At 42.9% G+C, this 27,282-nt stretch overlaps 1 protein-coding gene across 1 annotated transcript in view; it reads right to left on the bottom strand.

Annotated features, from left to right (window-relative positions):
• XDH (xanthine dehydrogenase) overlaps positions 1-27,282 on the bottom strand; it is a 143,750-nt gene that overhangs the window by 32,731 nt on the left and 83,737 nt on the right. The window contains exons 18-24 of the mRNA XM_033939065.1: positions 25,623-25,746; positions 23,193-23,312; positions 20,599-20,695; positions 17,758-17,882; positions 16,719-16,852; positions 12,236-12,323; positions 9,933-10,019 (exon numbers count right to left, since the gene is read on the bottom strand). Of these exons, the coding sequence (XP_033794956.1) occupies positions 9,933-10,019; positions 12,236-12,323; positions 16,719-16,852; positions 17,758-17,882; positions 20,599-20,695; positions 23,193-23,312; positions 25,623-25,746 (775 nt within the window). The remainder of the gene's footprint in view (positions 1-9,932; positions 10,020-12,235; positions 12,324-16,718; positions 16,853-17,757; positions 17,883-20,598; positions 20,696-23,192; positions 23,313-25,622; positions 25,747-27,282) is intronic.

Consider the following 27,282-nt stretch of genomic DNA (forward strand, 5'->3'; position numbering starts at 1 on the left):
CTTATATGTTACTGAAATATTTAGGATCCCTTTTACAAAGCTACGGTAACGATGCTGCTACACTACATGTACCGAAGCCCCTTTCAGTCCTTATAAGCTTCGGTGTATTTACAGTGGCAGCATCGCTACCACGGCTTTGTAAAAGAGGCTGCCAAACCTGGTCTTGGAGGCACTCCAACCAGTCAGGGTTTTTTTAAGGATATCTACAATGAATTGTCCCGAGGGATGTGCATGCAGTGGAGGCAGTACATGCAAATCTCTCTCATGAACAGTCATTGTGGACATCTTAAAAACCACTGGCTAGGATGCCTCCAGGACCAGCTTCGGAAACCACTGGCCTAGAATTTTAAGATAGTGAGGGCTATAAAAATAAATAGATTCAATTGCTCTCCATATAGCTAAGCAGTTTAAGTTAAGAAAGAGAAATTGCATATGACGTGGTGTATATTCAGCACCAAACAAACAACGAAGGTGACTAATCAATGTTCAATTTCCTTTATTGTTTGAAATGACTCGACACGATCGTGTTTCGGCCCAAAGGGGCCTGCCTAAGGAGTCTGGGTATTGTTGATGAGTCAGTGAAATGAATGTTGAAGATCTTCTAATTCGGATGTTCTAGTAAATTCTGAAACAACCCATTCTGAAGTGAAAGCTGTGCGCCGCTGTCTCTGGTTTCGCGCCACAGACACAGTGGCGCACTGCTTTCACTTCAGAACGGGGTGTTTCAGAATTTACTAGAACATCCGAATTAGAAGATTTTCAACATTCATTTCAGTGACTCATCAACAATACCAAGACTCCTGAGGCAGGCCCCTTTGGGCCGAAACACGATCGTGTCGAGTCATTTCAAACAATAAAGGAAATTGAACATTGATTAGTCACCTTCGTTGTTTGTTTTCTGCTTTCACGTTTGTGAAGGTAGCATCTCCTGTTTCTTGCGGGGTATATTCAGCACCACCACCTATCTGAATAGCAATGTTGAATATAAATGGATTATTTAAATGCCACAGCTATGATAGAATTCTAACTATAAGAACATACACAAAGGGAAAAAACGCATCATATAATCAGCCTTGGCTTAACTATCTACATCACAAAAAATGAATGCATATAGAAACATAATTATCTAAACCTCCCCTTTTTTTTTTTTTTCAAAGATATGGTAGCAGCTACTGTATGGCAAACACTCCGATGCCCATTGAATCCTTATGGGCCTCGGAGCGATTACCATGGACCACCACAATAATTGCCTATGTAAAAGGAGACCTAAGATCTTCCATTGCTGTGCAGATTTTTGTCAAATTTTCTATCTGTCTACCAGCCTCAGCCTTAGAAACATAGAAACATGACGGCAGATAAAGGCCAAGTTGCCCATCCAATCTGCTCATCTGCAGCAACCACTATTCTTGATAAAAATAAAAACAGATTCCACCCCATATATTCCTCTAAAACTGAATTATCATACCAGTTGTTTACAATGAGCTTCAGAGTGATTGTGAATAGAAAATCAAATACATAAACACCATTTACAGTTAACTGTGACTGAAGTGCTACAAACTTCCGTATTACAGTACAAGATAAAGGCTCAGTAATCTGCAGAATTGCAGAAAATCTATGCCCACCCCCATTTTTTTGAATGCTGCTAGAGTTTAAAAAAAAAATGCTTGCCAACGCGTTTGAGTACTATGTTCCCTTCTGAAGGCCATATCTCTGTAAGGATACTGAAGGGCTGGATTGTAGACTTTGTAGGCCCTGGGCACTTTCTGAATCCTCTAAGACAGCTCTTTAGATCTCTTTTTTTGTATCACAATAAATTTTATAAGTGTCTGAATACCACTTACATTGCAGAGAAACAGAGTTAGGCTAAGGCTACCAGATTTGGGCATCCTTGGACTTTGGATGCTAAATAAAGATATGAAATTCAATTTATTACCCTGAGGTTCTGAGTTCAAACTCCACGCTGCTCCCTGTGATCCTGAGGAAGTCACTTAATCCCTGGTACATTAGACAGATTGTGAACCCACTGGGACAGATAGGGAAAATGCTTGAAGTACTTGTATGTGGTTTGAGTGTGGTTGTATAACTACAAAAAGGCGGAATACAAGGCTCAGTCCCTATTTACACGTATGTTATTTGATGACTAATGATTTATCAATGACTAATGATTTATCAAATAAACATGGAAGTGTATATACGCTTTAATATTTGCAGATGTGCTATTATGATAAAAAGGTTTTGTAAAGTTATTCTACTCTATTCATACAGCTTCTAGACTCTGTATATTTGCATTACACTATAACTATCCTTAATTCCAACTCATCCTACAGTAAGTTCTTGGCTGTTCAGATATTGTCTTAATAAAGGTTTTGCAAGATAAGAAAGACACTGGGCCTTTTTAGGAACTGGAATTCTCTGTTTAGTTATCTGCCTAATTACACAGAATGCATTTAATTGAAGCAAATGAGCAAGTTTGATTTAGTAGTAATTTTTCCCATCTTTTGAGTCATCTAAGAATTTGGAGGGGAAGCTAAACCTTTTGCTTTTGGGAGCTTCATAATGAAGCCCTAGGTGGTTGTGAATGAAGGCTCGTCGGAGGTAATTTCATATGGAATCGCCTAGATTCAAGTGGCAAGAACTTGCGGAAACGTGCATATGTATTGCATAATCTGGCTAAGTGTTATTCTATCAGTATACACCAATATTTCATGGCATATATTTTTTTAAAGGCTGTCGCTAAAAAAAAAATACCATCAATGTCTTTTTTCTTATCAGGTGGCTCTTTTGGATAGGGAATTGAAACCTCCGCTATTAAGCTCTGTGTCCTTTTGTCACTTTCGGAAGCCACTGAAGACACATCTGTTTATTAATTAATCAAATGTTGTTTAATTTCTATTATAAGTTTTTTAATTATAAGTTGTTTAATTTCTATTACAAGTTTTTAATACTTGTAAACCGCATTGAACTTATCGGCTATGTAGGTGGGTGGTCACATGGGCAGAATTTAGGCGGAGTGTGAGCAGGTGCACATTGACATACAGTGATTATGAAAGTCTATGGGCTCCTTTTTACTAAGCTGCAGTAGCGTTTTTAGCGCGCGCTAACCCCCGCGCTATGCGGAAAAACTAACGCGAGCTCAATGGAGGCATTAGCGTCTAGCGTGCGCTAAAACCGCTAGCGCAGCTTAGTAAAAGGAGCCCTATAATCTACGCATGTAAACAGTCTAGGTGTTAGCATTTACACCACTACTGTTGGATTAGATTGGATGCACAACTCAATCCTCAAACACCTCAATTCCAGTCACACTATTTCATTTCACAGCGATATTTTATTTTCTTATTCCTTTTTCTTTGATGCAATATCAGTGGGAGGCACTCAATATAACTACTTTCCTTAAAACAGATTTTATATTTCTCATTGCATTCTGGTTTTTCCTGTTGTTTTTTTAATTATTATTTGGATCTTTAGATGGCTGACATGGTGCATGACTCCTGTTCTTCCAGCCTTTATCCTCATTCATCCATTTATCTTATTTTCTTATCATCTGCTAACATTTACTTTCGTTTTCACCATTGATTAGTTTGCTTAATGAAGTGACTTATCTTTAAAACACTGCATTAAAGATTAGTCACTTCAATAAGCATTTACACCAGATATGTATTTGACCTCTTATGCCAGTAGTCTATAAAGAAAAGTAAGCGCTTACATCTCTTCTCCCCCCCCCCCCCCCACCATCCCAGCATCTTAACACCTCCATCATCCCCCTACTGTCCCAGTATCTTTTAATCTCCTCCTCCCTCCTCCCCACCACTATCCTGGAATCTCTTCCACTCCATCCCTGCCCTGCCTCTAAAATCCCAGAATCTATTTCTCTCTTCCTCTTCCCCCACCAGCATCTCTTTCATTCCTCGAGTGAGTATAGCCGCAGTTTATCCTCAAGGATCTCCCGTACGAGGAACGGCTGGATAAACTGCGGCTATACTCACTCGAGGAACGCAGAGAGAGGGGAGACATGATCGAGACGTTCAAATATCTCACAGGCTACGGCCTATCGAGGTAGAAGAAGATATCTTCTTTCTCAAAGGTCCAACGGCAACAAGAAGACATCCATGGAAAATCAGGGGTGGGAAATTGCACGGTGACACCAGGAAATACTTTTTCACCAAGAGAGTGGTTGCATGCAGTGGAATAATCTTCCACTGCAGGTGATCGAGGCAAGCAGCGTGCCTGATTTTAAGAAGAAATGGGATCGTCACGTGGGATCTCTTCACAGAGTTAAGTAGGGGAGGGTCATTGGGGTGGGCAGACTAGTTGGGCCGTGGCCCTTATCTGCCGTCTATTTCTATGTTTCTAAGTGGATCTTTTACCCAAGAACAGAACTTACCATACAATTTACCAGAACAGAAATAAGTCATCGGCCAAGATCTACCTCAGGTAAGGATCCCTGGTTTAAGAAGATCCTCTCCCCAAAATAAGCAGTGTGCAGTTTGGGCCTGATTCTATAAAAGATGCCTACAGTTAGGCACTTAGATCGGCACACCTAGCCGATCTAGGCGCCTAACTTAATTTTTTAATTGGTTCAATTGGCGCTCTTAATTGATCAGCACTATTAAAAGCAACTTTGAAAAAAATGTATTTTCAAGTAGGCACCTAACTAAGCGGCATGTAGACATCTACACTGATGAGCCAACCTGTGCCTACCCGAAAAGTAGGCATAGTTAGAGGTGGAGTTTGGGCATGAAATGAGTTAGGCGCCAGTAGGCGTCTATCTTAGGCACTAGTATTTTAGTCCAAGAAATCCCTGGCCTAATATACCAGTGCTTAAGTTACAGACGCCTACCGATGCCTAATTTGAGTTAGGCGCCGCTAGGCAAGATTCTATAAACAGCACCAAACTTTGAATGATACCCGGTAGGTGCCATTTCCTAGGTGCCTACCAAGTTAGGCGCCATTTAGAGAATCAGGCTCTTTGGGACTAGCTTTAAATATAAAGAAACAGAGACATGTTTAAGTGTCTGGCCAGTTAAAAGGCCAGTTAAAAAAAATGTATGTGATGAGGTGAGAAGAGGTAGCAGAAGTAGGTTGTGACCTTTTTGGTGCTGTTTCTGTGTTCAAAAAGCTGGAAAAAAAAATATCTGTCACCTGTTTAAAGTGAAACTAAGCCCTAAAATTGGGATTTTTATATAATTCATATAAGAACCTCCTTGTTAACACGCTGACCGGCATTATAAGTTACAACAATGAAGGTTATAAGGTTATTTATATATAAAAATTGTGGTTTTATAATTATTTGAGCTCTGCAATACAGTGAGCCTGAAATCTGCAGCTTCAGGAGAGCAGGTATCTGATTGGCTGTACAGGTCATGTGCGGATCTGTTTCCTGGGGAAGGTTCTGGGGATCAAGGCGAAAAAGGGTGAGCTGAAGTGAGTAAGACTGGATGTTTATATGGTGAGTCTCTGTAAAGAATGAGAATTTAAAAAATTATTTTCCATCCCCCCCCCTTTTACTAAGCCGCAGTAGAGGTTTCTACCTCAGCTCGGAGCGCTAAATGTTCTGATGCTGCTCTAACGCTCATAGAATTCCTACGAGCGTCGGAGCATTTAGCACTCTAGTTCATGGTACAAAACTCTACCGCGGCGTAGTGCAAAGGGGGGTATATTTGGTTAAGACTTGAGAGAAATATTAAGTTCAGGAGGGGTAATACTAGAATTTTGTAAAGAATATTTTGTATGCTGAGGTTAATGTAGAAACTGAAATTTGAGTCAGGACTTGTAAATGTTCTGATAGAAAGGGAAATTTTAGTATTATTTAACATTTAGGTCCTTTTGTACTAAGCCACGGAAGAGGTTTCTACTGTAGCCTGGGGCACTAAACATTCCGATGCTCATAGGAGCATTGGAGCAGCGTCGGAGCATTTAGCACTCAGAGCTGTGGTAGAAACCATGGCTTAGTAAAAAGGGGGGGGGGGTAATTTAGGGTTACCAGATTTTCTGTCTGGAAAATCCGGACCCTTAGTCCCACCCCCAAGTCCACCTGGGTCCCACCCATCCCCGCCCTGTCACGCCCCTGATCACGTTCCCCAGCTCCCCCCCACCCCCCCGCTGCCTTCTCTTGTCAGGCAGGACATCCACGCATGCTGCACTTCTTCAAGGGAGTAAACAAGCAGATAGACAAGGACGACCCGGTCGACATTGTATATCTGGACTTTCAGAAGGCGTTCGACAAGGTTCTGCATGAACGACTACTTCGGAAAATTGCGAGCCATGGAATCAAGGAAGAAATGCTCACGTGGATTAAAAACTGGCTAGAGCATAGGAAACAGAGATTGGGGGTAAATGGGCAATACACGGACTGGAAGAGCGTCACCAGTGGGGTGCTGCAGGGCTCGGTGCTTGGACCTGTACTCTTCAACATCTTTATAAACGATCTGGACATAGGTACGACGAGCGAGGTGATTAAATTTGCAGACGACATGAAGTTATTCAGAGTTGTAAAGTCGCAGGGGGATTGCGAAGATCTACAACGTGACATAATCAGGCTCGAGGATTGGGCATCGACATGACAGATGAGGTTCAACGTGAATAAGTGTAAAGTGATGCATGTCGGTATCAAAAATCTCAAGCATGAGTACAGGATGTCCGAGGCGATACTTGGAGAGACCTCCCAGGAAAGGGACTTGGGAGTTCTGATCAACAAGTCGATGAAGCCATCTATACAATGTGCGGCGGCAGCGAAAAGGGTGAACAGAATGCTAGGAATGATAAAGAAGGGGATCACGAACAGATCGGAGAAGGTTATCATGCCGCTGTACCGGGCCATAGTGCACCCTCAACTGGAGTACTGCGTCCAGCACTGGTCGCCGTACATGAAGAAGGACACAGTACTGCTTAAAAGGGTCCAGAGAAGAGCGATTAAGATGGTTAGGGGTTTGGAGGAACTGCCGTACAGCGAAAGATTAGAGAAACTGTGCCTCTTCTCCCTCGAACAGAGGAGATTGAGAGGGGACATGATCGAAACATTCAAGGTACTGAAGGGGATAGACTTAGTGGATAAGGGCAGGTTGTTCAGCCTCTCCAAGGTATGGAGAACGAGAGGGCACTCTCTAAAATTGAAAGGGGATAGATTCCGTACAAACATAAGGAAGTTCTTCTTCACCCAGAGAGTGGTGGAAAAATGGAACGCCCTCCCGGAGGCTGTCATAGGGGAAAACACGCTCCAGGGATTCAAGACAAAGTTAGACAAGTTCCTAGGATGTACGCTGGTAGGGCTAGTCTCAGTTAGGGCGCTGGTCTTTGACCAAAAGGGCCGCTGCTTGAGCGGACTGCTGGGCATGATGGACCACTGGTCTGACCCAGCAGCGGCATCTCTTATGTTCATATGCGCAGATGATCTCCTGCACGAAGGAAAGCTTTTCCAAACCCAGACAAAGTGGCAGGTTTTGAAAAGCCGTCTGGACCCCAAGATATGTCCTCAAAAGGAGGACATGTCTGGGGAAATCCAGACGTCTGGTAAAAGTGATCTTTCAGAGAATTCAACTGAGTGAAGCTGTGTAAATTTTGGGACAATTCCTGAATTCTGATTCTTATATTTGAAAGTGACTTAAGAGATGTAGGGCTCCTTTTACAAAGCCATGGTGGCAAGTCCTGGTGTCTCCGCAGTGCTAAAGTCATTAACAGGCATCTTGAATTTTATACCCGTGGCAGAATTGTTGACATCTTATCCTCACGACTCCTCTGTTGTGCCGCAGCAAATGTGATGCAGCCCATTCAATTCCTAGGGGCTGAGTGGCATTTGTCACACTGGGATTCTTTACCACAGCATTGTAAATGGGGCCCTTAGATATTGTGGCCTACTTTATCTGCTTCTGTAACTTAATCCCTTTTTATGTAGCACATTGAGCACCACCTAAGGTTTCTACGTTCTAGCTTATGTTGGACATGTGGGTTGGAAGTGGGCACCTTTGGAGGTAGAAGAGGATATCTTTTTTCTTAAAGGACCTACGGTGACAAGAGGACATCCGTTGAAACTCTATTGCCCATTTATTATGAATTTCTGGAAATCAATTTGGGACCAAATTAATTGTTTATTAGATAACCCAGTGGCATTATCATATGATAGATACTGTGCTATTTGGTATGGCAATGAGAGAAAAAAGTCAGATTTCTACAAATAATAACAAATTATTACTTATAATGACTGGGGTTGCCATTCAACAAATTACGTATAATTGGAAAAATTGGAGTAGATTAAATTATAATTTCTGGTGGAATTCTTTATGTCATGTTTATAAAATGGAGAGATTTATTGCAATACAGCGGGGATGTTTCAGGAAATTTCAAGATGTGTGGGAGCCATTAACAAAATATTGTAATGTTTAGATGAAATTGTTTCCCTTAAATTTACAAGTTCAATAGTGAGGGGGGAAGGGGGTTATTATACTATTACATATTCTATAAGATATTTGATTATATGGTAGGAAAGGGTGGGAAGGGGGGGTGATAAGAGTTTATGTTTTGTACCAATGATGATTATTAAGTGATGTATTTATTGTTAATTTGTTTGAACGTATGTCACACTTATTGTAAGTTTGAAAATGAATAAAGAATAAAAAAAAAAAAAAAAAGAAACTCAAGGGTGGGAGATTTCATGGTGACACCAGGAAGTACTTCTTCACCGAGAGGGTGGTTGATCATTGGAATAGTCTTCCACTGCAGGTAATTCAGGCCAGTAGCACGCTGGACTTCAAGAGAAAATGGGAAAAGCATGTGGGATCACTTCAGGGGAGAATTTAGGGGCTGGGTCATTAGAGTGGGCAGACTTGTTGGGCCGTGGCCCTTTTCTGCCGTCATCTTCTATGTTTCTCTGTTTCTTTTAAATTACTAAGGGCTCCTTTTACGAAGCCGCGTTAGCGGTTTAACGTGCGTAATAGCGCGCAGTAATTTGCCGGCCACGCTAGCCGCTACCGCCTCCTTTTGAGCAGGCAGTAGTTTTTCGGCTAGCGCAAGGGTTAGCGCGCACTAAAAAGGTACGTGCAATAAAGCCGCTAACGCGGCTTCGTAAAAGGAGCCCTAAAAGTTTAAGAAGGATCTGTTTGTGAAGCCTAATCATTAATTCTGAAAGGAATTGAGCATAATTGTTAAACCAATCTGCCAACTCCTCTACTTTTGTCACACAGACTGAGTTTAAGTTTCTGCATTTTGACTTCTCAGGTAGTTTTTTTGGTTTTTTTTAACATGAAATTATTTATTTATTTAATGTAACACAGTGCAGAACAAACAAACATAAGATACATTTTGTCGATGTTTTTAAAAAAATGGATTCATAGCCATAAATAGAAAAGAAAATTGGAAAATTGGTCATTTTACCCCAGAAGTCATAAGTGGCCTTAGCGCACGGGAACGATCTGTGCAAGGATGCACTATGGCCATGTTTTACCGCTGTTCTGGTAAAAGGATCTCTTAATTTTTTTTTTGTAAATATTTTATTAATTTTCCAAAAAAACTTAACAATGCAATATACATATAACAATCAGAGAATAAAACACAAAACGCAGTTTCATCTTATAAATATATATACAGTCAAACCTCAGTTTACGAGTAACCCGGTTTGCGAGCGTTTTGCAAGACGAACAAAACACTCAGCAAACTTTTGACTCGTAAACCGAGCATTGACTCGATTTGCGAGCCCCCACTCAACCCGACCCGACCGCGGGAACCAACAGTATTGCTCCCCCCATGGCCACTGGCGCTTCTATCGCCTCTTCCCCCCCTCCCCGACTGGCCCTGTCCTTACCCCTGCACCGCCAGTGATAAAAGTGCCTGCCGCCGGTCTGCTGCTGAGCCTTGAGCATCTGCGCAATAATAATAAATCTGCATACATTTTCTCATTCATGTATGCTAACCAGTGCGCATCCCTAACACAGAGGTTGACTTACAGCATGGGAAAGGTCTTGAGAGCAACCGGCATTGCTGTAATGGGTGACATCTAAAGCTACAACTCTCCCGTTCTTCATGAATCCAACCTAGCAAAACATAAAAAGATTGTTTACACGTGTGTTCTCATCCATCAGCAGTTATACTGCACACATTCCTCTACCCCTTCTGCCACCTCATCTCAACATCCACCCCATCATCATGATTCTATTTTTGCTGAAAATGCAACACCAAGCCCTCCCCCTTTGGTGAACAAACATTCTAACCAGGCATTCACAAGTTTATGCTTCTGATGTGGTTAGTATAAATACTATAAGAAACTAAAAGCGAAATTGTTATCTATTAATTAAATATATATATCTCAAAAACCATTAAAGAAGTCAAAATGAGCTGTAGAACATTTTTTTTACTTAAAGAAACAGGGACATCAGATTATGGAGTGAATTTTCCCATTTTGGGATTTCTTCCAAGAGAAAGAAGATTTCTGTTCTCTTACTCCTGTTAACATCACCGGCTTGAACCCATCCTCCCTACCATAGTTAACATTAATTAATTACTTATTTAATATTGATTTTATTAATTAAGTATTTATTCTTTCAATTCATAAATTTCACTATCTAATTTTATTTCATTCTTATTTCATTCTCCAATTAAATAATCTAATATAAAAACTCAATGAATAGGGAATAGGGATTCTTCATTTATCATTTGAAACACTACAATTCATTTCAACACTTGAAACCAACAGACAAACTATGCTATAGATTTAAAGTGCACTGATGCTTTAAAGTGCTTCATAGAAAGTGCTTATATGCTATAAACACTTCAATTCATTCAATTCAGTACTTTTCCATACTTAAAGTAAGAGTTAAGAGAGGTTATTTTAGAATCCTTTTTGTCAATATTCAGCCAGCAGTAATCAGTCTGTGTGTGTGGGGGGGGGAGGGTTAAACGCTGACCATGGCCAGTTAAACTATCCCCAGATATTCAGTGTGCCAGGCCATGTGTGCAGTAGCATAGCGAGGAAGGGTGGCGGCCAGGGAGATGATGCTCAGTGTTGCTGTGCCTTATGCCCCCTCTCCACTCTTCACCACCTTACTGGGCGCCCCACCAGTCGTCCCTGCCCAACCATGCACCCCCCACTTTTCCCCGCTGCATGGTGTGCCCCCCTCCCCTGCTCTCCACCTATCTCTTGAAATGTTTGCCCTCACAAGCAGCACTCTCCACTTGCTGCTCGCACCAACCTCGGCACCCTTTTGATGGCACATTTAAGTGTAATATTGTTAGCAAATGAAAAACAGCAACATAAAATATTTCCTTTTCCTTGGATTATCTGAAAGACAACAGACGGGAAGCAATATGATGCAATTTTCAAAGGCATTTGCCCAGTGCCTAAAAGTATTCTATAGGTTTCACATCACTTTTGCATATGCCATATATACTTGAACATAAACTGAGATTTTTGGGCAAAAAAAATGGCCCCAAAACAGGGTTTTCGTTTTATATTTGAGCCACTTTTAGATGATAGTGCTTTTTTTCCTCCCCTCCCCACCCAATGACCAACAATGCTATTTCCCACCCCTCCAGATGCCTGGCATTGCTATCCTCCACCTCCTTCCCATGACCGGCACTGCTATTCTCCCCCCCCCGATGACCACTACTGCTATCCCCACTGATGACCATTGCTATCATCCTCACTCCCCCCCCCAATGACTGGCACTCCTATCACTGACCTCCTATCCTCCACTACCCGCTCCCCCCCTGCCCCAGCCTGACATTGCACTTACAGTCCTGATGCTCCGAAAGTGGACATCAACGCTCTGTGCTGGGCTGAATGGCCTTGAATGTCTGCGCATTCTCAAGGCCTGCTGGCTCCTGCCTTCTCCAGGATTCTCAAAGGGTGTCCAGCAAGCCTTGAGCATGCGTGGATGCTCAAGGCCCTTCACCAGCCCAGCACAGAGCGTTGGCTTCCGGAGCATCGGGACTGTAAGTGCGCTATCAGTCTGGGGCAGAGAGGAGCGGGCAGTGGAGGATATGAGTACCTAAGATGATGTCCTCCTCTGTATTTTTGCTGCAGTCTACCCCCCTCTGAAGCAACTTCCTGTTTCTGCTTGGGTGGACTGCAGAAAAGGAACAGTACAGAGGAGGCCATAGGCAGCAAGATGAAAGAGATGGTGGCACATGGATGGCGGAAAGGGGAAGAGATGGGACACATGGATAGAGGGAAATGGAGAAGGAGGGAAGAATATGTTAGAGTTGTGTAGGCCTTTGCTTATCTAAAAGCCACTGTCAAAAAGTATTTTACCTTGTAGCGCCCCAGAAAAGGATGTCTACCCCCAGTTATCAACATGTCTTCATCTCTATCTAGCATGCATCTCACAGGGCGGCGAGTCCTGTAACAGAAATCTATAGTAGTTACAAGGCATTATCTCAACCCCAGGCATAAAATGATGAACAGTGGCTCAGTCACCCAAAACAGTTCTGGTGGCCAAACCTACTGGAACTCAAGGCAACAAAATATCAGTGAAACCAACAATCACCCCCAGCACCCAGAATGTAAACTGCCAATATTTTATCTCAGCTGTTGATTTCTTAACATATTTGTTCCACTTGCTGAACCTTATTCTTTTTTATCATTATTATTATTAATTATTATTTTTAAAATTAAATGCAATATACAATTTGGTGCAACAAATACAGTCTAGTCAACAGCACAGAAGAAAGAGAGAGCATAAGATTAAAAAAAATAAACAGTGGCATAGTAAAAGTGTGGGGGGGGTCTACCCGGGTACCATCTTGGTGGGGGCACCAGCACCTCTACAACCCTTTGCTACGGTGCGCCTTTTCTTTCCTCTGACACCCCAGACACCAGGGCCCCGCTTTCCAATCTCCCCAACCCCTCCCACAAAATCCTGGCAGTCTAGTAGGCTGGGGTGGAGGGGTTCGGATCAGACCCCCCCCCAGCTCGAGAACCCTCCACCCCAGACACCACCCCCTTGTACTTTTGTCAAAAATCAGGCAGGAGGGATGCCCATTCCCTCCTGCCTTGAAGGGCCGCCTCTTCATAATGGCGGCCCTTCCCCCTACCAATGCATCCTGGATGTACTGTAAGGGGCCTAATGTCCTGATTGGCTCAGGTGCCTAAGGGCTGCACCACAGAAGCTTGCTGCTCTTTTATTTTTCCCACCAGCCCAACAGATGGCATCAGTGGACCAGGAATGTCGTTGAAGACCTCCTTTTCTCTCTCTCAGGGCACCTCTGGGCTGACCATGACCAGGGATTATCCCTTCCATCCTAGAAGAGTATTTAAACAGGCTCTTCTCGGCTATGCATTTCCACTCTTAGGGACAGATTCTCAAAAGTCGCCAGTAAAATCCGACGAGTCAATGAAGTGGCCATAGTGGGAGCAATTTGACTTTTAAGGGCGATTCTCAGCATAATAGCATGCAATTATATGCACGCTATTTGTATAGAGCATCGCCGATAAAGGGAGGGGGCTGTGCCTGCTACTTGCTCAGAAGAGTAATCACTAGGTATGGGGGGGAGGTGGGGGTTGTCGAGGGACCTCATCGGCCTACCAGAAGGAGGGAGTGGGCATCCCTCCTTCCATTCTTCAACATTATGGTATGGGGGGAACTCAGTGGCAGGAGGGAGTGAGCATCCCTCCTGCCGGCCCTTGGGGGGAGCATCGAATGGCCCTGGGGGGAGATCGGTGGAAGGGAGGAATCAGGGGGTCTTTTTTTTATTGGGGATTTTTTGTTGTGGGGTCTGAGCTGTTAAGCCTTATTTTCTTGTCAGTGCCTGAGCCAATCAGCGCTCAGGTACTGACCAAAAAGTAAGGCTATGAAAGCTCAGACTCTGCCAGAAATTTATGCATGCAAATGTAGTGTAACGAGGTTAGAGAATCACCTGGACAGTTTAGAGAATCGTCCGGAGTGCTTGTTTAATATTAATGACTTCATTGTACTACCATTTTAATATTAATGATCTCGTGCTACATTTGCATAATACAATCGGAGGCTGCTAGGAAGCATGGAAAGGAGCATGGTGAGCCGTTCTGAGAATCAGCTGGTAAAATACTTGGACGCTAAACTGTCTAGGACTAGTTTAACATCTATCATTAAATGCATGGTGAGTTTTGAGAATTTGGCTCTTAGAACTTTTGCTGGGGAGACGGAAAAACCTATGTAGCTTCATCCAAGAGCAGTCACAGAACTCCCAGTTTCTATAGAAATATTCCTTTCCTCTACTGTGGAAAATTCTCAATCCACACTTTTTGCTCTTCAAAGGATGACTCGCTAAACCATAGGCAGCGGAACACTTATTTGTTTGGGGGGGGCCAAAAGCTCTGCCCCCAGACCCCGCCTAAGCTCCACCCCAGACGGCACCCATATAATAATAGTACTAATTGTAATGTCATTGTTTCCATTCATTTTTCATATATACACACGCAATATAATCTTATTAACAACCACAAAATTAAACAACACAAAGCACACTGTATGCTTCTCAACATTCATTCCTACCAGAACACCTGGCCTTGGTCACACAAGCAGAACACAGATAACCCCTATGCAAACACAGGACCACAAATTAACCCCCCTTTTATAAAACCGTAGTGCGGATTTTAGCACCAGCCGTGGCTGTAACAGCTATGAGCATGGGAGCTGTTACCTCCACAGCCGGCACTAAAAACTGCACTATTGTTTTGTAAAAGGGGAGGTAAAAGAACTAATATACACAAATGAAACCCTAAGATACGAAACTCTACATGCATTATAACACCAGAGAAATAGAAAGCAATTAAATTCTTCCTGAACAGTGCAAGATATAGACAGCACATATAAATTCTCAAGACTGACACATTTCAGTCACTAAATTGAAAATAAAATCATATTGCCTACCTTTGTTTTTCTGGTGATTCTATTTTTCTATTATCTTTTCCCAGTCTCTGGTTGCACTTCCTTCTGTATGTGCTCTGTGTTTCCAGGGCCTTCTTATCCATTTGCTGTTTTTCTCAACTTCACTTTCTTCCCTACATCCACCTTTGGCATTAACTTTTAACATTAAACTTTCTTCCATTTTTCTACTTTATTCCATTTTTCTGCTTTCTTCTCAAAATCTACTTTTCCATGTCTTCCCTTTCCATCTATCCATATGTATCATCTTCTCTCTCTTTCTTCACCCCTATTCTCATCTATCCATATGAAAGCATTTCTTCTCTCCCCTTCCCCTCCATCTCTGTGCACCATATCCTCCCTCTCATGATCTGACATCTCTGTCTTGCCCCTTCCCCCCTACTATGGTCTGGCATCTCTCTCCTCTCCCATGGTCTGGCATCTGTCTCTTCTTCTCTCCCTCTTCCCATAGTATAACATCTCTCTCCTTCTCTTCCCTCCTTTCCACAGTCTGGCATATCTCTATCCTCTCCTTCCTGCAGTCTGGCATCTCTCTTTCCCCTCCTTCCCTTCCCTGGCCTGGCATCTCTCTCTCCTTCCCCTTCCAGTGGTCTGACAACTCTCTCTCTCTTTCATCCTTCTCCAGAATCCCACATCTCTCCCTTCTTTGAATCATCTATCTTCCCTCCCAGTGTAATATTTCTCCTTCCCTCCTCTCCACTATCAGGTCCAACAATTCTCCCTCTTTCTTCCTTTCCCCATGTATACCATCTCTCTTTCCCTCCCACTCCTTGCACCTATCTCTTCCCTCCCACACTGGCAGCATCTCACTTTCCTTCCCTTCCCTACACCCCATCCATGCATCTATCCTTTCCAAACCCTCAGTCTGTGCAGCATCTGTAATTCCCAACCCCTTCGCAGTCTGTGCGGCATCTGTCCTTCCCAACCCCCTCTTAGTCCATGCACAATCTGTCCTCCCTGTCTTCCAAACCCCCTATATGCCCGTGGCATATAGTGTAACTGTATACTCTTCCCCCTCCCCAATGGGACCCTGCGGCACAATATCTCTTTTCAGCTCCTGACTCCTCCCCATCTCCTCCCTAGTCACTATTATTTTAAATCTTCAGGCAGCCACAGCATCAACGAGTTCAGCCTTCAGCCTGCCCCAGAACCCTTCATTCAGCAGCAGCCCGCCTAGGTGGGAACAGGAAGTTGCTGCTGAATAAAGACTTTGGGGGCAGGCTGACGGCAGAAGGTTGATCTCGTTGACGATGCAGCTGCCCGAAGATTTTAAATAACAATGACCGGGGAGGAGGTGTGGAAATCTTCAGGCAGCCGAAGCATCAATGAGTTCAGCCTTCTGCCGTCGGCCTGCCCCAGAAGTATTCATTCAGCAGCAACTTCCTGTTCCCGCCTAGGTGGACTGCTGCTGAATGAAGGATTCCAGAGCAGGCTGAAGGCTGAACTCATTGACACTGCGGCTGCCCTAAGATTTAAAAGAACAGAGACCAGGGAGGAGGTGTAGAAAGATGTCATGCCGCAGGGTCCATCTGGGAGGGGGAAGGAGAGGAAGGAAAGAATAACTCATCACACACCGAAAATTTAAAAGTATAGTGGCTAAAAGAGGAGGTAGATAGGGGAGCAGAGCCACTGCCAATTTGGGGGAAGGCCATGGCCCCTGTGCCCTTCCCCTTTCTGACGCCTATGCTCTAAACCATCTCCAACACTTGCAGAGCTGGTGGACACTTCAGAAGACAAAACTGTACTATGGGGATGGGAAGGGATATTCTGGAGTGAGTGGAGTAGAAGGGGAGGGTCTGCAGCAAGTAAGGCTGCAACTGATGTCAGCGATGTGTAAAGAGCAAACCTTTTGTTCCTCGTGAAACTTACTTGTGAGCAGCCAGCGCTACTATAGTTGAAAAAACATTGCATCTAGACTCCTTCCCTCCAAAGCCTCCTCCCATTCTCTTTACTCGAACCACGATTCGGTTGAACGGGACCCCTAAGGTGGCAGCCACAAATGCCTTAAATTAAAAAAAAAAAAGATTCTGAAGATAGCCAATATTATTAAAAACCCAAAAGCATCAGTCAAAGATAATCAGTAACTCTCTTCTTTGTGATTCAGTTTTGGTTTGTGCGATAGCAGCTGCCATGGTGAACAAAATCATGAGACCACAGCCCATGCTCACAGATGTTTCCTGTGGAAGGTGAGAACATGTAATGGGATACCTAATTCAATTATCTGATTATTTGTGTTGCCAACACATTTTCTAGGGGAGCAGTTTCCACCCCAAAATCCTGATTTTCTGTATATCCACAATGAATATTCATGAAGTACATGCTCTACTCTTTCCAGAACAAGCTAATCCATTTCTGGTTCTGCTCAGCGTGGACTTGTGATCTCATTTTTATTCGGCTAATCAGAAATGCACGGGGAAATAATTTTATAACAGAGTAACTAGGTTTTAACAGGGCAGGAAGGTATCTACTTTATAAAGACACACAGGTGCCTATATTTCTTTATAAAATAGTAGCAGAAATCCTGCAGAATTCATGCCTCATTGAAGCCGCAGACATTGCATAAATTGTGACTCTGTCCATACCCCACTTGAACTCCTACCTGAGCATGCCTGAACATGCTGATTTGCATCACACAAATCTTTAGACTTCACCTAATTTTTATAAATCTCATTTATGCATCTAAACAGGCATAAAAAATGTTTCGTAAAGTTGCCTTCATGATGTGCTAGAACCAGGAATGAATGAGTTTATTCTGAAAACCTGAAGCTAATAGGTAACGGTCCTAAACTTCCTTTTACAGGTGCCATCTACTAGACCGTGGAAGGATGGAGCTCCAGAGCCTTTCTCAGTTTGAGTTTCTATTTGGCAAGCAAAGAAATGAGTGGGCCCAGATCATAAAGTGCAGTACCTGTGCCTCTGTTGGGTTCTGTGTGGATACAAAGAGTTCCATCTCTCCATCTTCCCCCTTTGGCACTGCGATGGCACAGTTGGCTTCTAAATAAAAGTGTTCTTGCCCACCAACATGGATTTCTCCTAAAGAACCAAGCGAAGGGTTTTCAGCAGCCTGACCAAACATGAATTTGTCCGATTTGTATCAGAAAGCGGCAACTAAATACTGCTAGCAAAGAATATTGGGGGTCGATATTCAAAGCAATTTCACCAGAAATGGTAAATCTCCTGTTCGGGACTAACTGCTCATTTTCAGCAGCACTTGACGGGTTAGTGGCACTGAAAATGCCCAGTTAATGCCAATCTCAACAGCGGCTATTTGGGAGGCATTCCGAGGTTGAGTCAGCACATGGGCAGTTAAGAACTGATATTCACATAACCAGCCAAGGTAACTGCATAAATAAATTATTTTGGCTCCAATCCTCGCCACCTCTTTGCCACACTAAACACCTTACTCATGGTCCGTCCCCCCTTCACACCCCTCCATCACTCTCCCCACAGACTATGGCTACGTACTTCTACTATAAGGCTCACAAAATTAACTTTGAGTTCTCAACTGAGCCACCTCCCCCAGTCAGCTCTACCAACCCATCCTTGATCCCTGCCACCTTATCTTCCTTTCCTGGAATCACTGAGATGGAAACTGCACATTTTCTTTCCTCCTCCAAACTTACCACCTGTTCCTCTATTCCCATACTCATCCATTATCTCTCCTTCTGTGGTCCCCTTTATCTGCCATATCCTCAGCCTATCACTCTCCACTGCAACTGTGCCCGATGCCTTCAAACATGCCGTTGTTATGCCCAGAGCCAGTTTTAAACATGCTGGGGCCCAGGTCAGAAATTAAGGAGGGGACCCTGATCCCTCAGTACTACCTCATATAACCCACCCCCATATCCCCACCTCCCATTACTACCTCACACAAAACAGCTTTAAATGTCTTTACACATAAAACACAGACCTTTACCAAAGGATCACAAATGGAAATTGAACTGGGAACCCCCAAGAAATTAAACTCAGCAAGTATTACAGCACTGGAGAAATAAAGACAAATATGCACTTCTTTCTGTACGGAACACACAGGAATCCCAGGCCCAGGTCCACCAAAAATTAGCCATTTCCTTTGCTGTGGCTGGCGGGGATCCCAAAACCCTGCCAGTTAAAGACCACCTTCTCCAGTCTGGCAGCCAGTAATCTCCAAGCTCTGCAGAGAGTGGCGGTGTCTTTGAGCTGCCACCAGCTGCAGAGCTTGAAGAGTTCTGGCCGCCGAACTACAGGAAGAGATATTCCTTTGGGAAGTCCACTAACTTCACTGATTCTGCTTATTTTGATAGCTGAGTTTTTATTATTATATATGTTTTATTGTGAGCCGCATAGGCTTTTTAAGTGGATTATCAAGTAATTAATCAATAAAATAATTGCATGCAGTGGATGCAAACAGATCTCATACACATTCACACTGTGGAAATCCTGAAAACCTGGCTGGGCTGTGGATTTCAAGGACTAGATTTGAGGACTCCTGCTGTAAACTAAGCATGTAAATATCAGTCCCAGCATGCCTAACTGTGCCCATCCCTTATGAAAATCCCCCTTTCATTTAAGTACTAGAGGCTGGATTCAGTAAATGGCGCCAAAACCTAGGTGCTGAAAATAATTCTGGGTTGATGAAGACTGTCAACTGAAGACCTCCTCCTCCATTCTGGCAAACCAGAAATCTCCAAGTTTTGCAGCTAGCAGCAGCATACCTGTTCTACCACTGCTGCCCTCCAACCATACATGTTTGGTTTTCATGCATGCCATGGGGCAGAAGCTCTCTGAAATACTGCTGCCAGCTGCAGAACTTAGAAAGATCTGGTCACTAGACCTGAGGAGGAGAAGGAGGTGGTCATTGGCTGTTGAGGCTTGGGGATCCCCAACAGCTACAATATGGGAGATGTTCATTTGAGGGAGCCTAAGCTCAAAGTTAAGTCTGAGCCCTCCTCATGGTCATGCCACTGATAGTGTTCAGTACAAAATGAAGTACTTGCTGAGTTTAATCTATAGAGGGTCCCAATTCAGTTTTGATATTCATATTTCTATTTCTAATTTGTGATCCATTATTCTGTATTTTGTGAAGGTCTGTCTATGTTTTGTATGTGAAGAAGTAATTTAAAGATGTTTTATATGTGGTAGTAATGGTGGGTGGGGAAATTGAGGGAGGGGCCCTGTGCTCCAGCATGTTTGTACCAGTGCTGATTAGGGGTGCTATACACAGTAGAAAATTACTCCTCCCTGGACATAGTAAAAGAGCACCCACTGGCACCCATGGAACTGGCTCCTGTGGAGAGCCCACTGCTCTGTTGATGAGGTAACCAGGTGCAACTTCAAAATCACAGCTGACACTTCCTCCTTGTTAGACTTAGGTTACAAGCCACAGGGAGTGTCAACCATGAGATTTAAAGTCGCTAATTCAAGCGCTTTCTGTCTACAGGAGCTGAGCCTGTCCTACAGTACTCTCCATTCATTTTATGCCACAACTGTGATAAAACGTTGGATCTTGCAGGGCATTTCCTGCTTCTGATCCTGTAAGATCTACATAAGACTGTCAGCCCAAGACATCCAAAGCTCATCCCAAAGAAGAAATGCATGCATAGGTTATACACATCAGTCCCTGACTTCTCTGCTCTGTCTCCCAAATCTCCTGTGCTGGGCAGGCATTTCTTCCTCTTGGATCAGCGAGAGATGACCCCCCTGAAACTGGAGACTCCCACCCAATGCAAGGGACTTGACAGATCAAAAGAGACAAAGACTCCATCCTCACCTTCCATGATGTGGTCAGCTTCTTTAAACCCCTGCTGAACATCCCCTCGCTCGATCTTCTTGGGAGAACTGTAAAAGGACTTCTTCTCTATGGCTTCCTGGGAAAATCAGGTAAGGTATACTCATATTTTAGAAGAAGGCAGGATATCTTGAAGCGATGCATTTTTCTATCCTACTAATTCACTAAACTATACAGATTAGAGAATGACACGGGGACAAATTTTTTCCCATTCCCACAGGAACTCAACTTCCCCGTCCTGCCCTTGTGAGTTTTGTCACTGTCCCTGTCCCATTAACTGCACAAGCTTCAAACACTTATGATTTTAAAGTGTTCAAGGCTTGGGCTGATGAGGACAGAGCTTGCAGGAATGGGGCAAGGACAGAGCCTGCAGGGACCGGATGGGGATAAAGAGATCCCACATGGACAGGGAAATTTTGTTCCTGTGTTATATTTTTTTTTAAATTTAGGAGCTTAAAAGTTATGCTCATATATTTAGGCTTGCCAAGGCTGACATTTAGAAAGACTGAGCTGGCCACTGACCAGTGGGAGGGGACCTAAGGCCCTGATTAGCTCAAAATGGCGTTACAGGGCAGGAATCCCTGAAACCAGCTCAGCTGATGGGTATTTCTCTGCCACGATCAGCTGATGGCAAGTCCTCAATGTGCTATTTATTCCCCCCCCCCCATCTCTGGGTGGTGGGAGGGGGACATGACCACAGGAAAAGTAAGGGGGAGGTCATGCCTTAAACCCTCCAGTGGTCATCTTCTCAGTTTGGTCATCTATGGGGCACTTAGACCTGTTTTATTTTGGTCTACGTCCCGGTGTGTAAGTGCCGCCTAGGATGTCCTGGGAAGGCTTTGATTATTGCTTCAGGATGTCCAGGTGGAAGCCCGCCTGATTCCCGCCCATAACACACCTCCCAACATGCCCCTATGAGCTCTGGACGTACAGCAGCTTAGAAGTACTGCTGGACATCCAGAAAGTTTGTTTTGATTATCGGCACTTGAATGTTCCTGCTATTAGGACGTCCAAGTGCCGACTTAGGCTAGTTTGGGGGCATTTTAAAGTTATTATTATGCCCCTCTACATGTTATATTTTGTACATATTTTATGAACCACGTAGGTTAAAAGCTTTTTAAAAAAAATAAAATAGTATATGTATAATTGTGTAAACCGCTTTGATAGTAACTACAGAAAGCCAGTATATCAAATCCCATTACCTTTCCCTATTCTATTACAGAATCTGGGAGCTTAGATGCTGTTATAGAACCAGCAGTTAAGCACCTCTTCCTGACACTTAATTTGTGGTGCACTTTATAGACCCACATCATAATTGTACTGGTTTTTCCTATTTGTCTTAGAAATATCTCCACAAGTTAGCTTCAATAAAATATACATAAATAGAAAAATATATTATAAAAACTATATCGCTAGTACTTTAAAGTGCTTAAAAAGTGCTTTGAAGTGCTTGTAAAGTGCTCAGTCACAACCAAAAAGTGCAGTAGTACCATCAAAAGTACCAGCGCTGGTTGTAATGAGGGACCATCATTGCACTTAAACGTCCCTCGTTCTGCCCTCGTTCTCCACAGCGCTGCATTACTACATTAATCTACCTCTTCATCCATTTATCAGATAAGTAACGCATGAACTTTATACTATACATTACATTACTTTATCTGTTTGCTTTATGAAATGGAGGGCAGAACAAGGGACGTTTAAGTGCAATGATGGTCCCCCATTACAACCAGCGCTGGTACTTTTGATGGTACTACTGCACTTTTTGGTTGGTGACTGAGCACTTTACAAGCACTTCAAAGCACTTTAAGGCACTTTTTAAGCACTTTAAAGTACTAGCATATAGTTTTTATAATATATTTGTGTATTTATGTATATTTTATTGAAGCTAACTTGTGGAGATATTTCTAAGATTATTGATTAAACACAAGTAATTCCAATATTTACTCCTTAGTTTCTTTAGTATTTTCCTATTTTGTTTCAAGTTCCAACAAAAGGTTTTCATTTTGACATGGGAATAGTGCAGACAATCTCGGAAGCCTCAGGCCCTGAAAGACTCTGGGCTCCTTTTACGAAGCCGCGTTAGTGGCTTTATCGCATGCAACTTTTTAGCACGCGCTAACCCAGGCGCTAGACAAAAAACTACTGCCTGCTCAAGAGGAGGTGGTAGTGGCTAGCCCGGCCGGCAAATTAGCGCGCACTATTATGCACATTAAACCGCTAACGCGGCTTCGTAAAAGGAGCCCTCTATCTCTCCATGCACAAAGGACCCCTGGAAGCCTGGAGAATCACCTATCCCAGGGGTGTCCAACCTGCGGCCCGAGGGCCACATGCGGCCCCGTGAAGTATTTTGTGCGGCCCCGGTCGAGGGCGATGCAGTGTTTTCCTCTACTGCCCCCGGGTGTTTACCATCTTGCTGGCTCCCTCCTCTGTCTTGCTGCAGCTTTTGCACATTTGTGAGGCCCCAGAAAAATTTTTTCGGCCAATGCAGCCCAGGGAAGCCAAAAGATTGGACACCCCTGACCTATCCCAAATCTGCCCCTTAATTCTGCTAGCCCAGAGATAAAAGGGCCACATACCTGTATTGTAATGATGGGAGTCAGCTCTTCATATGTGATCTTCACCACTTTAGCAGCTCTCTGGGCGTGTTCTTTCGTGTCTGCCACAATGCCACCCACAATGTGTCCAACACATACAACCTATTATAGGCATGAAGAGATTCAGTGAGAAATACTGAGATACAATGAAAAAGCAGAGAGGGAAGACAAGAAAAGCAGCTGCAGATGTGATTTGTAGCATGGGGTGGGGGGAGGGCTGGACTCTATCTACTAGTCACAGTTATGATCTTGCTCTTTGATTCAGGAACCGTAAGAGTATTAGTGAGGGCTACATGGGTCGCCTACATGGCCTGGATAGGCCAGGACACTGGAATACAGAATTTATCATATGTTAGCACTCTGGTTTATGAAATCTCTTTATTTATATTTATCTGTATTTACCTGTATTCTCAAAGATCCAAATCTAAACCCCCCTGTGCGAACAGGATTATTCACAAGCAAATAGACCGGGCTTGGTGTTAGCAAAATAGAATATTTATTTATATTCCAAGTGGCAAATAATAGTGCAAATTAGGAATGAGACTTTAGTGCATAGGATGCATAAGGAATACAATTACCCACTATTGTACTGATTACTTGGGAAGCAAAAACACGTTCCTCCAATAGGCTAAGAACTGGCCTCCTGACTAGTTCCCACTATTACACAGAAAAGTTGATATGACCTGCAGGAGAAGTCTTTCTCAGGCAATGTGTGGCCTCTGGCATGATGCAGGAACACTACCCAACATGGTCTGTGTGGGAGAGAGGTTTCTTGGGCAGCAGGAACTCTGCAGGTATTCTGGAGGAGGGTCGAACCCTGTAACAATAGCAGTCTGGGGCCCAGATTAGGGTTACTAGATGTCCAGATTTCCCCGGACATGTCCTCTTTATAAGGACTCTGTGAGAGGTCTGGACAGATTTTCAAACTGGAGAAAATATTTCTTCACACGTGTATTTAAACTCTGGAATTCATTGCCAGAGAATGTGGTGAAATCGGTTAGTTTAGCAGGGTTTAAAAAAGGTTTGAATAATTTCCTAAAAGAGAAGTGATAGGCCATTATTGAAATGGCTTGGGGAAATTCATTGCTTATTCCTAGGATAAGCAGCATAGGATCTGTTTTGCTACTTGGGAACTAGCTAGGTGCTTGGGACCTGGGTTGGCCACTCTTGGAAACAGGATACTGGGCTTGATGGACCTTCGGTCTGTCCTAGTATGGCAATTCTTATGTTCTTATTCTCTTAACATTTAGGGTGTAAGCCCTCCAGAGACAGAAAATACCTTTGAACTAATGAGAAAGAAGTGAACTAAATCTCTCCACCATGTAAGCAAATAGCTTCCAGGTCAGTATTCAAGGCCATTTAACTGGCCACTAGATGATTTTAACATTATAATGGAACTGAGGGACTTGGTCTTTTCTATTTGATAACTTTCATTGATTTTATGTTGTTCATAAGCATTTGAATTTATTGTAATTCCCCATATTAATGCATTGGATTCTTTTATTTTAAATCACCTTGAACTTTACTGGTATTAATACGATAAATAAATTGTAGATTCGATTAGAAATGGCTCCTACCCAGTTAAATTTCCTGTCCAGGAATTAACACCTAAAATTCACATTAATTGGAGTTAATTGAATGTTAGGCCTAACTTGGTAGGCACCTACCAAAAGATGATAGGCACCTAGTCCAAAGCGTCTACCTAAAAGTGGGCATGATTAGGGAGCAGAACGTAGGCATGTTTTGCAGTTAGGGATGTGTGAAGGGTGAGATCAGAAAGCAGAACATGTACAGGATATTGGATTGTTAAATCTATTTGAGCTATTTCCCAGAAAACCTCTGTCCACAATAACACAAATAACGCAATTTTTAAAGGGAAAGCTTGCATGTAACTTCCTTTTGAAAATCTGATACAAGGTACTTGCAGACTTTGTATTTAATGTGGGTTTTGGGGTTTTTTTTTCATTCACAGTAAGTGTCATGCTTCCTGGTAGCTTGATTCATTTGGACCTAAGAGGCTACTGATGCAGGTGGTTTAGCCGAAACACGGTCCGTGTCGAGTCCATGATTTGCCAGACGCTTTTATGATTGACAAGACTGTTTTATGCATGTTTTTCCACAATTGGTTGCTATTAAAGAGGGTTTTGAAAACCAGGCTTGCTCTGCTCTGTTCCATTGGATTCTGTTGGAATTTGTGCAGAGTTGGTTGTCTCCAGACTTTGTATTTAGCCAGCCATTTTCAAAATGTGTCATCCCTCCCCCCACGTTGTATCAATATTCTAGCAGTGGTTGGAACTGGAAGGACCTTGAGTACAGCTATGAAATTCAAACTCATCTCAGAGGATATGCTCACGTCCCACTGTCAAGCTCCTCACCCTCTACCTGTGCAAACACACACAAAGAATGTCTTACCACATCCTCAGCAAACACTGTCTCATCATGTAAAAGACCCGTCACATTCTTCCCAGGAATGTCTTCAGCACAGATGAAACATACAAAGCCCGGCATACGCTGGGCCTCTGAGGTATCAATGGAGCTATGGAGAAAAGGAACAAGGAGCAATGAAAACCAGGGCCATGTGGTTGCAATGAGTTCATAAACAATTTAGCATGGAATGGGGCACTTTTGAGATGAATTGACTTAACAATATATAAAGTGTTATGAAAATAGAAAAAATTCCGTGACAGACAGATACTGCATTAATGCTGTTGGAGGGAGATCACTGTTCTCTCCTGTAGTTACTATGGGCTTGGTTCTATAAATGGCACCCTAGCAACGCCTAACTAAAATCCGCACGAAGCCTAAATCAATTAGCTTAAATGGTGTGGTAATTGACTGCATCATTGAAGTTTGAATAATTAATGCAAAAAATTTAAAATTATAAAAATTAGGCGCGTAATTCAGTGCAGTACCTAGTGATGCCTAAGTGGAGGCGCTTTCTGACACCTAAAAATGCCTACCTGAAAAGTAGACAGAGAAAAGGTGTGATTGATTTAGGTATCGTTAGACATCTGAGTTAGATGCCAGTAAATTAGTCCTGGTTTTATTATCTATTTTATTGAAACACTTTTATCCCGCATATCACAAAATCTATGCGGGTTACAAAATACACATACGTAAATTAATGAACAAACAATTTAAAGACTCATTAATCTTCAAATGAAATAAATTTGTTAAAATAAGCTACTATATATACAAATTTAAAACAAAACCAGAATTATAAAACACATAACACAGAATTTTTTCATCATATATTTCCTAAAGCCTCTCTAAAGAAGTAAGCCTTTAATGACTTACGAAAAGATTAAAACAATGAAATTTGCTAGATATTGCATTCCACATTTGTGGACCTTCTACACTAAAAACCCTTGCACAAATTATAGATTTGGCAATGAACCTCAGAGAGGGAACTCCCAACAAACATTGCGACTCAGAGCGCAATGTACAAGAAGGTATACAGTATATAGTACTATTAAATCAGAAATTGTCTTTGGCAATGACTGCTGAACAGCCTTAAACACCAGCAGCAGGATCTTGAACTGAATCCTCCAGGAAACTGGAAGCCAGTGTAACTTGGTCAACAATAGAGTTACATGTTCTCTGCGAGAGATACCTCCAATTACTCACACCACCACATTTGGGCAGCCCACAGAATAAAGCATTACATTAGCTCAAATGGGGCAACACAAAACATTGCATGACCTGTCGAAAATTCTCAGGGGAAAGCAACCTCCACAACCTTAGCACTAAACAAATCTTTAAAAAAGATTGTTTGTCCCACCAAGGTAATGTGCCCTCGAAAAGACAGAGATGAATCCAACAGTAGTACCCCATAACTTTTGATCTCTTGTTGTATTGGAATCAAAATTCAATCATACACAAAAGCAACAGGGGCTCCTGGAAACCCACAAAATTTTAGGGCTCCTTTTATCAAGCTGCGCTAGAGGGGGTAATGCGCCAGACATTTCATCATGCGCTAACCCCCGCGGCCGGCTAAAAAGCTAACGCCTGCTCAATGCAGGCGTTAGCGGCTAGCACGGCAGGTGGTTTAACGTGCGGTATTACGTGCGTT

The sequence above is a fragment of the Geotrypetes seraphini genome, chromosome 3, assembly GCF_902459505.1.
Source record: "Geotrypetes seraphini chromosome 3, aGeoSer1.1, whole genome shotgun sequence".
NCBI lineage: Eukaryota > Metazoa > Chordata > Amphibia > Gymnophiona > Dermophiidae > Geotrypetes > Geotrypetes seraphini.